The sequence below is a fragment of the Gadus morhua genome, chromosome 11 (genome assembly GCF_902167405.1).
Source record: "Gadus morhua chromosome 11, gadMor3.0, whole genome shotgun sequence".
NCBI lineage: Eukaryota > Metazoa > Chordata > Actinopteri > Gadiformes > Gadidae > Gadus > Gadus morhua.
In genome coordinates, this window is record NC_044058.1 from 26,497,642 (window position 1) to 26,510,592 (window position 12,951).

Sequence of the window (12,951 nt, forward strand, 5' to 3'; positions counted from 1 at the left end):
TCCTGAAGTGTGTAATAGTTACACACTAATCTGTCCACTAGGGGGCAGCCAGACCCAAGCGCTGTTCACAAACCAGAGCTGCTGCCATTGCAATATCATAAAAACTGCAAAAGGAAATGAAGTTATTTTTAAAACACACAATAAAAAAAATACATAAATCGGTTTATGGCGCCGTTTTATACGTTTCTTTAGAGGGTATAGTTTGAAGGTCAGCCCCATACTGATGCACTGCAATAAGAGGAAATTATGTCTGGCTCAAAGTTGATTACTGACTTGAGCATGGATTAAACCCTCAATATAGCCTGCCGTCACAGTGTAGTTAACGCACAGCGGCCAATGATACAAGGATCAGCATGGAAGGGTGAGGTCTGACTTCAGTTACCGATGATCGGGTGACGAAGATGACGAACAACTGGCTTGAAGAAAACAACATTAAGGTTGCCAATAAAAAGGTGTAAAATGTGCTGTTTTTGAGTGAGTTTCGTGACTCACTCACTCACTCACTCACGTTATAGGATTGTCTGACAGTATATTGATTATTGCTGTATCGCGATATTATTGGTATCGCCATGTAGCGTATTGTTATCGTGAAGGTACCCTGTGATGCCCATCCCTGGTGCCTACAGGCGCTCTTAACCCCCGTCTCTCCCTGGTCCCCCCCCCCCCCCCCCCCCACACCTCAGGTGGAGCTGCTCTGGAGCAACGCCCTCTTCATGTTCCAGTACTTCAAGCCCAAAACGCTGCCCGAGTTCGACAGCTACAAGACCAGCACGGTGTCGGCCGAACTGGCCAACCTGCTGCGCCGCTTCTCCGGCATCGCCCCGCCCAGCGGCACGCCCACCCTCACCATGGACGAGGTGGCGGCCTACATCGAGGGCACCGCCACCAAGGTGAGGGCGGTGATTTCGCGGTCTCCTGCGCTGTAGCTGAGTGGCGACTAATTGAGATCAAACCCTATCGATCGCGGCTGTATTGATGTTTCTGTATTTCCTCGCTTTGGATCACTTCCAGATGATGTGATTCACCTCCTCTGATTATTCTGCGAGCACCGCTCTCCGGGTCCCCTAATGTGTTTGGGGCCCCTCTGAGGCTCCCCACACCACACTTTGTGATCCTCGCCTCCTCATGGAATCGACTTGTTCTTAATCAATTGCGATATTGATGTTCTTCTGCGGGCCATTCATTCCTTCATCGGGTCGATGGTTTTATCCTCAAGGCGCCGTGTCTTCCTGAGGGCGGGGCCCCGGCACCTCCCATCGTAAACGAGATATTCTACCTGCTGGCCGACTACCACTTCAAGAACAAGGAGCAGTCCAAGGCCATCAAGTTCTACATGCATGACATCTGCGTGTGTCCCGACAGGTGGGCAAGGGGTTCATGGTCTCTCTTCCTCGTCTTAATCCTTGTGTTATTTTTATATGACTTCAGTTAAAGTGGCGATCTTGAGCATTTCATGTAAATAATTGTTATTCACTATCCATCACCGACTGGTTTTGAGTCATGTCCCACTGAGGGAAGTATAATATTGGTTGGTAGTATTATAAATGTAACCAGCAGGGATGTGTGTTCTGGTGAAAAATGGCAGATTATCGCCAAAGGTTACCCCATAGATAACGAAACGATAATCTCAGAGATTACAATTTTGCGAGTTAAACCACAGTCTGAACTCGATGGATGGAAAATGTCAAATGATCTTTATCAAATGTCAAAGATAATTTTTTGTCCTAAATTCGTATAAAAATGCCCTCTTTGTGTGAAAACATGATCTACCACACACTCAACATTTAGAAGTCTGAAATCATGCACTTTTAAAAAAATATGATAATCCAATATCATATTTTATGCATAACTAATGAAATATAATGCATCATAACATTTAAATATTTTAAATATCAGACATCGTTATTTTTTAATCACGACCATCAAACACTACTCATGATCCTCTAAAAACACGTCAGCCTCAGCCCCAGAGCAGCGTCCCGTGGTGCAGCCTATCCGAGGTCGAATGCACCCCTCACGCGTGCCCTTCGACCCCCCGGTGCAGGTTCGACTCGTGGGCGGGCATGGCTCTGGCGCGGGCCAGCCGCATCCAGGAGAAGCTGAACTCCAACGAGCTGAAGAGTGACGGCCCCGTGTGGAAGCACGCCCAGGCCGTGCTGGGCTGCTTCCGGCGGGCCCTGGAGATCGACGTGTCCAACCTGTCGCTGTGGATCGAGTACGGCACCATCTCCTACGCCTTGCACTCCTTCGCCTCGCGCCAGCTCAAGCAGTGGCGCACGGAGCTTCCCCAGGAGGTGGTGACACAGGTGAGGCGCAGAGACGGCCGGGAGAAACCGGTTGGAACCGGAAAACAGATTTTGTAATTTTTTCTTTTTTCTTTTTTATCTTGATTTGTCCAGATCATCCAATATGTTTTTGTGTGGTTCGTTCAATAGTTTGATCGTATACCACCCTGCTAATTATTTTCCACCAGATTGTTCGCAATCAAACCTATCGAGGGCAAAACATTTTCCGTCATCGGTTGATCGTCTCGGTTGGAGCAGAAATGCGAGGGGGAATTCAGTCGGACGTGTGGTTGGATGGCTCCAGTGTCTTGTACTCTGGTAGTTTGGTGTCCGGTCCACTGAACATATGTCATGTTGTCACGCTTGTCGCTTCGGCTAGCACCTCGTCTTGGAAGGCTGTCCGGTAGCAACGGATGGATTTGATGCTCCGTGTTTGATGGCTCACTTCCTCTGTGTGTGTGTGTGTGTGTGTGTGTGTGTGTGTGTGTGTGTGTGTGTGTGTGTGTGTGTGTGTGTGTGTGTGTGTGTGTGTTAGATGGAGGACCGGAGGGACTCCATGCTGGCGACGGCCTTCCAGTGTTTCCAGGGGGCGTCTCGGTGCGACGGGGACAGCGACGAGGAGGAGTGGCTGATCCACTACATGCTGGGCAAGATGGCGGAGAAACGCAAGCAGCCCCCCAAAGAGTACCTGCAGCTCTACAAGAAGGTCTAGATCTCCACATGGCTCACATTAAACTCTGCGCGTGTGTGTAACCGTCGTTCTGTGAAAAGTAAGCAGTGGATTTAGAAATTCACTTTTTGAGAGTTTCAGAGACACAATGACGGACTAACATCGTCCGTCGGTGAGGAAAAAAAACGTGAATGGTAAACTTTTGGTAGAGTGACGCAAGTTTTGACCTTATGGGCTTTTTCAGCAGCACAAGAGCAGCCAAACAATGTGTTCGGTCAACTGAAACTCATAAATTACATTATGGATCAGCGCTGCCATGCGTCGGTGGGTAGGTTCAGGATCTATATGTGCCTCGTGTATTTCTCCTGCCATCGGTTGGATCACCCACCTACAAAGGGAAACAAGGAGGCCTGACCTCCGACTCACCCCCGCCCCCGCGGGTTGCCCCGCGTTACCGAACAATACGCGGCGTTAGTCACGGATCAGCCCCGGTACGAAGAATAATTAGGAGGAGGGAGAGCCGGCACACACGGCGGATCCCGAGGTCGTTTGCTGTTTGGGTGGGGGTAATAACGGCGAGGATAATGGTAACTTGTTAATGATGCATTTCATTTGGTTCTTCAGGCAGCGCACTATTTGCACGAGGAGGCCGCGAGGTACCCGCGCAAAATCCACTACCACAACCCCCCTGATCTGGCCATGGAGGCCCTGGAGGTACGCTCGCTCTCTCTCTCTGTCTCTGTCTCTGTCACTCTCACTCTCACTCTCTGTCTCTGTCTCTGTCTCTCTGTCTCTCTCTCTGTCTCTCTCTCTCTGTCTCTGTCTCTGTCTCTGTCACTCTCACTCTCACTCTCTGTCTCTCTCTCTCTCTCTGTCTCTCTCTGTCTCTGTCTCTGTCTCCGTCTCCGTCTCCGTCTCTCTCTCTCTTTCTCTCTCTCTGTCTCTGTCTCTGTCTCTCTCGCACTCGACCTCGCCCTCTCTCTTTTTATCCCTTTATCTCTCTCTCTTTGTAGGCATCTTTCTTTGTCTCACTTTCTGCTTGTAGTTATCTCTCTTTCTCTTTGAATTCGTCTTTCATTTTGTTTGCATCTCTTTCTCTTTTATCTCTCTTTGTCTTCATCTCTCCTTCTCTTTCTTTGTCTTTATCTCTTTCATATATCTTTCTGTCTCTTTCTCTTTCTTTCTCTTTCTTTGTCTTTATCCCTTTCTTTGTATATCTTTCTGTCTGTTTCTCTCTTTCTTTGTCTTTATCTCTTTCTTTGTATATCTTTCTGTCTGTTTCTCTCTCTCTTCTCTCATCCCCAATGTCTCTCCCTTCTCCCCGATGTCCCTCGACCAGTTGTACTTCCGTATGAGCGCCACCATCCTGAAGCTGCTGGAGGCCGGCGGCACAGACCCGGACCACCAGCTGTTCTTCAGCGTGCTGGTGGAGGGGGCCATGGGGCCCTTCGCCAGGGGCGAGGAGAAGAGCATGCCTAGCATGCCCAGGACCAATGAGAAGTGAGCTGGCTTACGGCAACAGGAGCATCCACCAATCGTAGCTTCTTGAAATAAAAATAAATAAAAATCGCGGGTCCCCTCCCTCCCTCCCTCCCTCTTACGTGTGTGTGTGTCCTTGTGTGTGTGTGTGTGTGTGTGTGTGTGTGTGTGTGTGTGTGTGTGTGTGTGTGTGTGTGTGTGTGTGTGTGTGTGTGTGTGTGTGTGTGTGTGTGTGTGTGTGTGTGTGTGGTCGCCTCCCCAGGGAGAAGCCCCTCTCCGTCATGGACGAGGACTCCCGCTGTTCGTCGACGATGGGCGCCGGGGCCCCCGCCAGCGCCCCCGGCGCAGCGCCCGTACCCTCGCACACTGCCACCCCAGGTCTGACATCACCGCCTTACACGGCCACACCGGTGGACCACGATTACGCCAAGCGTAAGAGTGTCCGGCGGCAGCAGCAGGGGGTGGAGGAGCGGCGGCAGCAGCGGCAGCGGCAGGAGGAGCAGCAGCAGCAGGGGCTGGAGCAGCAGGAGGAGCAGCAGCAGGGGCTGGAGCAGCAGGAGGAGCAGCAGGGGCTGGAGCAGCAGGAGGAGCAGCAGGGGCTGGAGCAGGAGCGGCGGCGGCAGCAGGCTGATGGTACAGTCGCAGACTTAGACACTGGGGTGGAGGCCCCTGGGTGCAGGCCCCCCTCGGTGATGGTCCATCGTGCAGGCCCCCTGGGTGGAGGCCCTTGGGTGGAGGCCCCTGGGTGCAGGCCCCCCTCGGTGATGGTCCATCGTGCAGGCCCCCTGGGTGGAGGCCCTTGGGTGCAGGCCCTTGGATGCAGGGCCTTGGATGCAGGCCCCCTGGGTGGAGGCCCTTGGGTGCAGGCCCTTGGGTGCGACCCTTGGGTGCAGGCCCTTGGGTGCAGGCCCCCTGGGTGTAGGCCCTTGGGTGCAGGCCCTTGGGTGCAAGCCCTTGGGTGCGACCCTTGGGTGCAGGGCCTTGGATGGGCCCTAGGGGGTGAGCCCTTGAGGCTACAACCCTGTACATTATGGGCTGGGTAATGATTATTATGATGATGATGCTGATGATGATAATAACGATAAGGATGATGATGATGATGATCCCTGCCACACATCCCCCACCCCCCCCCCCCCCCTCCCACCTCTCCCCTCCAGCCCTTAAATGCACACACTGGGTGATTGTTATTGGTGAAGTGGGCAATATGGCTACTGAATTATTTATTTCTGTAGTCCCGGTTTTGTTACTCTCCCTTATTCAATCCCATTCCGTCATATTATCCTCCTCCCCTTCCACTCCTACGAGTGTGTACTGATTAAGTTGACTTGGTATTTATTACTAAACGTATCGCAGTGCGGCGTAATTGCTATGGGCTCAACGGGGAAAAGCTTTCTGCTCTATAATTTATTGACGTTAAGTAAGTATGTTTTTATTACGCAATACTTGACCATGAAACTCACAGCAATCTGTGTGTGGTTTCTTTTTACATTAAATCATCTCCATATGATTGTATAGACACATGGGCTTTATTATGGTGGGATTTTCTTTGTCTATGTCTATAAGAAAAACAACAATATGATAAGACGCGGTTAATTGCATTCCCCCTCTGCCCTAAATTAATCGATCCGATTGTCCTAGGGATGAAAAATGAATAAGTTTGATTTTTCAGAAATAGCATGGCCAAATTCCCTACCTCGTGATCTCATCATTTCAATCCAACCCTTTTCCCCGAATCATGATGATTGATTGCAAATTGTGTGAATTCTGCAGCCATGTTGTCCCATGTGGCCAGTTTTTCTCACCCTTTTCAGATTCCTTCCTACCTACCTGCCTACCTGCCTGCCTGCTACCTCTCTGCCTGCTTGCTTCTACCACCTGCTTTGCCGTGTTTATATGTATATTGATATTGATGCATACGCATGTGGATATAATGAGGTGATGGTTGCACAGTGTGAGACCTTAATGACTCACGGTTCACTGAAAGGTGTGGGGTTCACTTCTCTGGATTCGGGGTTCACCTAAACGGGCTGAAAGGCTTTGACTTTGGTGTTGGTGGGGTGTTAACTATCCAGGTTTTTTTTTGTGTTCCAATAATGTGATTGATGTGAAAGGTGCCTTGTCAGGAAGGACGTGTCTGAGCGGTGACACATATGTCTAATGACTGTGAGAATGTACAACCATGACGCGGCTACGAGCCCTCCTGGGTCCTAAACCCTGGTTGGTTTAGCCTAATGGATGTGAGGCCTGATTCAGACTCAAGACCAAAACCACCACGATTGGATTTGAAAAATAATACAAAGGATGCACGTAAATCCAAGGAAATATAAAAATAATCATTTTATACTAAATAATTGACAATAGGCCTAGCTCTTTGTATCGACTCGAACCGCAGTTATGGTAATGTTCATAAAGATTTCAAACGCTGCATATGTGTAGACCTTAGTACCTCATCAAAAGACACATATTCTTTAATCCATTTATTTTTTTACCCTGTAGACCAATTTACACATCAACCAGCAAAAAGCAAGCCAGAAAAAAGAGCATCCCTTTCTTTGCTTTCTGAAATATCAATCCGGTTGTCAGGGCATCAGAACACGCTTATTACCTCGGAACTGTCTGCCGTGACCAGAGTTGTTTGGGTGTGAAATGAAATGCAAATCCCCCCCCCCCCCCCCCCCCCCATCCCAGAGGCCGCTGAGAGCCTTCAGTGTGCCCCTGGTTTGACGCACGGTTTGAGTCTGAATCAGAGTCGGGGGAGAGGAGTCATTTCGAAAGGGAAGTGACATCCACTCAGATGAGAGGGCTTTACCCCACCACCCCACCACCCCTTGATCCCATTTTAAAATATCTCCTACAGCCTCCTCTGACCATGATTACTGCCTGCCCAGATCTTCAATGATGCTGGCTTCCCTGAATGGTACTTCTGCTGATACCCACCAGACTATAATCAGTGTCTGTTGTTGTTGCTTATGAATAATAATAATAACCATAGTAGAACGAATTCCGCTACGATTTTTAAGAAAAGGAAAAGAAAAAAAGCCCTGTTGGGGACATCGCGGTCCTGGCTGTATATTTACCTGCGTACTCATTCACACGCGTTCGCAACCCATTTTCTCCTCGCTTGTTTAAAGTCGGAGGTATTAGCTAATTACTACGCCGTACCAGGGAAAAGGTTCCTGGAGTGCGTTCTCCTTCGAGTTTGCAAATGGGTTTTGCACCTCCTGCTAATTCTGTTATGTAAACTCCCCTGCCAGGGGCTTTTCTCGCAGAAGCTACACAATGTGGCAATTAGGATGAATGCTGGCATTTCGGGTTGGCGTCCCTTGCAAATAAACACCTTTGCTTCATTAGAGGACTGGAGTCTTAGCATTAGTGTGAGGATGGGTACCACGTGTTTCTATTCTTAATGCAGCACTAATAATGTTTGTTCTTTTATTTAAAACAAAGGCATTGGCTTTGTTAGAAGCACACGCCTATTAACTGCCTCTAAACAAACGGCCTGCACAGCATTTCGCTAAACGTATGCGTCTCTGATGTGGTTTAAAGAATATAGATGACTATTGTTTTTTTTGCTAATCTAATCGCACTGAGTCGCTGAAAGCACCGCTACGCTAAAACTCAAAAAGTCAGTGTCTCCGTTATACGACTCTAGTCCCAATAACCCGAGGCTGAAGGTGATACCATAGCATTCATATTCCAACAGTCCTTCAGTGTGTAGCATCCGGCCACGTGACTTTCATTGTTTTGTCTGCTGTCGTGTCTCCCCCCCCCCCACCCCCTCCCTCCCCCCCTTACCTCCGCAGAGCGCAGCCACGACAGCGAGCTGGTGCTGGTGCTGTCCGACTCCAACTCCACCCAGGATATCTTCGCCGACCCCGCCTCCTCCCAGGACAGCAGCCTGAAGATGAACTCTGGGAAGGTCAGCTCCTCCTCGTCGGAGAACAACACGCCCCTGAAGGAGACGAGGGCCACACCGGAGGACCCGGGTACGACCACTTGGAGGCCCCTGAGCTTGGGGGGGGCCCCCATTCTGGGCTTTAGTAAAAGGCCTACTGTGCTTCTCAACCAACCTGTTTGCGTCAGGCTCTGTGTTTCCAACTGTTTTTTTTTTTTTTGTTAATGGGTTCAAAATGTCAAAGCTCTTTCCGTGATGGTAATTGGCACACGCACAAAAAAACATTGCGTACGTCACGCCTACTCATTCTGATGTGGAATGTTTTTCTAGGGCCTTTATAACCGGAACAAGAACATGCTTGACTGGAGCGAGCCCAACGGAAATGTACCTACTGGTTTTATTTCGGTTCGATCGACATTTAGCACGAACGTTTGATTCAATACCACGATTTGACTCTATACTTTTGTTAACTCGAAGAGGTTATTAAGGGCCATTATTCAGTTTGGCCTTCCATGGTGTTCAATTCTCAGCTGGAAAATACAGTTACAACTATGGATGGTAAAATTACACATTTAAATTAATGTTTTTTTTTTACTTTTTGATTTCATTAAAGGTTTGAAAGTGAATTTCAAACCCCCTTTTCTCCTTCAGCCCCCCACGGAGAGAAGGGCCCGTTGGAAGGACCTCCGGGGGTCCTGCAGGAGAACCCCGTCCCCCAGGGCGTGGCGGACCCCGTGTGCGGCCCCCCGCCTGCTGCCGACACCTCGCCCCCCGGAGCCCCCGGACCCCCGGACCCCCCAGGGGTCCCAGCCGCCGTACCCCCCCACACGGAGCCCTGCCCCCAGCTCCCGCCTGCAGCCGTCGCCGTCACTCCTCCAAAGCAGGCCCTCCCCCAGCCGGCCGCCCCCCAGACCCCGGCCAGCGACAGCAAGAAGAAGCCGGACCCCCCTCCCCTGGAGGCGGTGGAGGTCCCCAAGGCCCTGCCGGCCGAGCCGGAGGAGCAGCGCCGCCTGCTGGTGGAGCTGTGCGTGCGCGCCCTCTTCCTCTGCCTGGGCCGCTTCCCGCAGCACTACAAGAGCCTGTACCGCCTGGCCTTCTTCTACTCCAACAGCAAGACCCAGCAGGTAGGACCCTGCCACCTCCCACAATCCTTCACTGCCCCCACCGCCACCTCCCACAATCCTTCACTTCCACCACCTCCCACAATCCTTCACTGCCCCCACCACCACCTCCCGCAATCCTTCACTGCCCCCACCACCACCTCCCGCAATCCTTCACTGCCCCCACCACCACCTCCCACAATCCTTCACTTCCACCCCCACCACCTCCCACATTCCTTCGCTTCCACCACCTCCCACAATCCTTCACTGCCCCCACCACCACCTCCCACAATCCTTCACTGCCCCCACCACCACCTCCCACAATCCTTCACTTCCACCCCCACCACCTCCCACAATCCTTCACTTCCACCACCTTCCACAATTATTCACTTCCATTCCGAGAAGTACTACACCTGTTTGGTTTTTCTCTCTGTCAGCCAAGCCAAGTGTTGGACAGAGTTCGGGTTTGACAGAGTTGGCGTTTGACAGAGTGAGTGAAAATCAATGGTAGCAGGCGAGATAGACTAGTTCCGTGAGTGATGGTAAAACACAACATTACAGCTTCTCCAAGGTAAAGATATTCATCTCTCTTTGAAAAGTGAATCTATAAATCTATAGTCGACCAAAATATGATATATTGATTGCTACATTTGGTGGTTTGACATAACTCGACACCGAGAGGGGAGTTGAACAAAGACACAGATTAAATGTTCACAAAGAGATTTGTGATATCGCAAAAAACCTCTTTACTTCGAGTTAGCTGGAATGGTGTGTTTTCCCATCACTTCACTGATGGAGCTAGTCCAACTCAGCTGCTTCCATTGATTTTTGATAACTCTGTTCAAAGCTAACTATGTCAAATCGAGCGCTGGGCTGATTGAGTAAATAATTGTACGCCGCTTCTTGCCTCACTTGCTTCAGGGGACAGCACAAAATAACCTTATTTCCCCAAAAAGTCAGAGTATTCCTTTATTGCTTTTCTTGGTGGACTTTTAATGTCGATATTTGCTGCAGAATATTCCCCTCCAAACCTATAGAACACCACAACGAAGTGTAGCTCATCCCTACCATGTCTCTATGGGTTGGTGTGAGGGAGAAAACACCAAACTAAGCCGTTTTATTTAAATGTTTGGAACTTCCTGCCCAGAATCCCTGCAGATTTAAACGAAGTGCTGAAACAGCGTGTGTGTGTGTGTGTGTGTGTGTGTGTCTGTCCGCGTGTGTGCACGGGCGTTTGTGTGTCTCTGCGTCGGTGTGTGCGCACGTGTCCGTGTGTGTGTGGGCGGTAGCGCAGTGCACACTCTCAGCCAGCTTGGCACTGGGGAGCTTGTGTTGAGCTTTCGCTGTGCCATCCTCCTGTCCCTTGTTATTGCGGCTCATGTTTAGCGTATTTATTTTCCTTGGTTGGGATTCAATTGTGAGGAAGAAGTTTGAGCGAGAACCACAAGGTTCCTCGGTGTGTCCCGCACATCGGACCTTCGTTCACCAGGTATGCGAGTCTGGTCCCTGGATGTGGTTATCGCACCATCAGCAGCTGAGAGATAGTGTGGCTCATGCTGAATGAGGCTGCACATTTTGCAGCGGCAGCTTATGGTTAGACCGATGTGTGTGCTTTTTTGCTACAACATCTCTACCTCCTCCACACTGGCTTGATAATGAAGCTTAAATAACCCACTACCTTCAACTTTTCTGTTTTTCGTTTCAAGTTTCCGTATACCTCATAAGAAGACCAAAGCCGATCTTCATCAGTGAATTGCAAAAAGGATGTCGGTTAACCCCGTCAACTGTGGGCCATCACTCCCAAATGTCACTTTTGCGTTGCCTTGGATACCCGTGTACCATACAACCCGCTATCTCCAGACTGGTTGGATTCCATTAGACTGTTTCTGGAGGCCTAGAGGAAATGGTCCTGGTTCCATTACAGGGATGGTGTGCCTACAGGAAATGGCTTTGTACATCTTGATTACATTTTATCTAGACGTTAATGGAAGTGTTGACATGTGGGCTGTGGTTGAGAATAGACGCTGGATGCATTCTGTATGCAAACTTAAAAAATAAATACCCCCAAACATTTTGAACAAACATACAGAACCGGTTATGCTAATTTAAAGAGGGGTGAACTACTGAATACGTTATTCACATATTTTCATTTGGGCTGTGTATCAAGTCCATAGAAACAACCTCCTGATTAAATGTACATTTGGATGAGATCCCTACAGTAATACTCAATATTACTGTCCGAGTTGACTCAAAGCGTCTGCCAAAGTGACAAAGCAACCTGCGTGGTGGCATTAAGGAGCTGGCAGGGGTGGGTTGACTCACTCACCGATGCATGCCGGTTAGGATGTAGACTTCGGAGAATCAAACCCAGACCTTTTGAGCCGTGCAATGACTACATGATCTTCCCTCTGGCGAAGTTGCAATCGACAACAGCAACAACAACAGATACTCCCTGATTCCCTCTGATCCATGCAATCCATGCAATCCAGTGCTCCCTCGGCTCAGGTCTTCAAACCGTCTTGTCGCTCCGACAGCCTCTGAAGTCAACCGCTGATATTCGGCCACGGCTTCCCCCTCTGGTGTATGACTTCTTGCTTCTCTTTGTACGCCAGGATGAAAGTAGAAGTTACGTCAGGCCCCCCGCGCGCCAGGGGATCGGAGCCACGCTCGCCTGATTGACGACATGATGTGATGAAGTTGTTTGCCTTTACACCAACTCCCCCCCTTACCCCCCCCCCCCCCCCCCTTCCGCCCACTTTAAAAGCCTTTTGGACCTTTTCCATTTAATTCCCCACCTTTTCTTTTATTGACTGGGGCCTGCGAGGCTCCCCGCTGTGGGGGGGGGGGGGCACGGAGCAGTAATCTGCTGTTATCCGGCAAACAGGCATGTGTAGGTAGCTGGCCGGCCTGCAGGTTAGACGCCCGCGTGCTGTGACTCACTGGCGTGTGAGTCACAGCCGTGCATGCCTCCGTGTTCCTGCTCCCCTCGGATCAGGAGCATGTTTTCCTCGTCGTGGTTGTTGTTGTTTTCCTTTCCCCCCCTTTTGTCCGTTTCCCCCTGGCTGCAGAACACCGACCACGGCCTCCAGTGTGAGAGAGTGTTTCTGGGGGTTTGGGTTGTTCCTGTTATTGCCAAACGAAGCGGTGAAATGCTGCTGTGTTTCCATCCTCACCCATGTCCACAGATCTAGTGTGTGTGTGTGTGTGTGTGTGTGTGCGCGTGAATAATCATTGCTTTCTTTTTCTCTCTCTCCTCAGAACCTACAGTGGGCCCGAGATGTGTTGCTAGGAAGCGGTGTCCCATGGCAACAGCTCAAGCACATGCCAGCACAAGGACTTTTCTGCGAGAGAAACAAGACCAACCTGTTCAATGTAAGGCACGACGCGCAGCAGAGTGGCCGTTTACTCCAGATCTGGCACCTCTATGCCTCATGTACTGCTTAGGAGAAACACTCACTTTGATAGTTTCACATGTTGTATACTTCTGCAGGTGGTAATAGCTAATTAGACATAATAATTTGA

At 50.1% G+C, this 12,951-nt stretch overlaps 1 protein-coding gene across 3 annotated transcripts in view; it reads left to right on the forward strand.

Moving 5' to 3' along the window:
* The window catches only part of cabin1 (calcineurin binding protein 1), a 57,857-nt gene that overhangs the window by 19,311 nt on the left and 25,595 nt on the right, over positions 1-12,951 (forward strand). For 2 of the 3 annotated variants that reach the window (XM_030369683.1, XM_030369684.1), the window contains exons 21-31: positions 684-890; positions 1,217-1,362; positions 2,045-2,306; positions 2,821-2,991; positions 3,580-3,669; positions 4,295-4,455; positions 4,697-4,812; positions 7,292-7,351; positions 8,238-8,420; positions 8,981-9,453; positions 12,688-12,801. In XM_030369683.1, coding sequence (XP_030225543.1) covers positions 684-890; positions 1,217-1,362; positions 2,045-2,306; positions 2,821-2,991; positions 3,580-3,669; positions 4,295-4,455; positions 4,697-4,812; positions 7,292-7,351; positions 8,238-8,420; positions 8,981-9,453; positions 12,688-12,801 — 1,983 coding nt within the window. The remainder of the gene's footprint in view (positions 1-683; positions 891-1,216; positions 1,363-2,044; positions 2,307-2,820; positions 2,992-3,579; positions 3,670-4,294; positions 4,456-4,696; positions 4,813-7,291; positions 7,352-8,237; positions 8,421-8,980; positions 9,454-12,687; positions 12,802-12,951) is intronic. The other variant, XM_030369685.1, reaches the window with a different exon arrangement.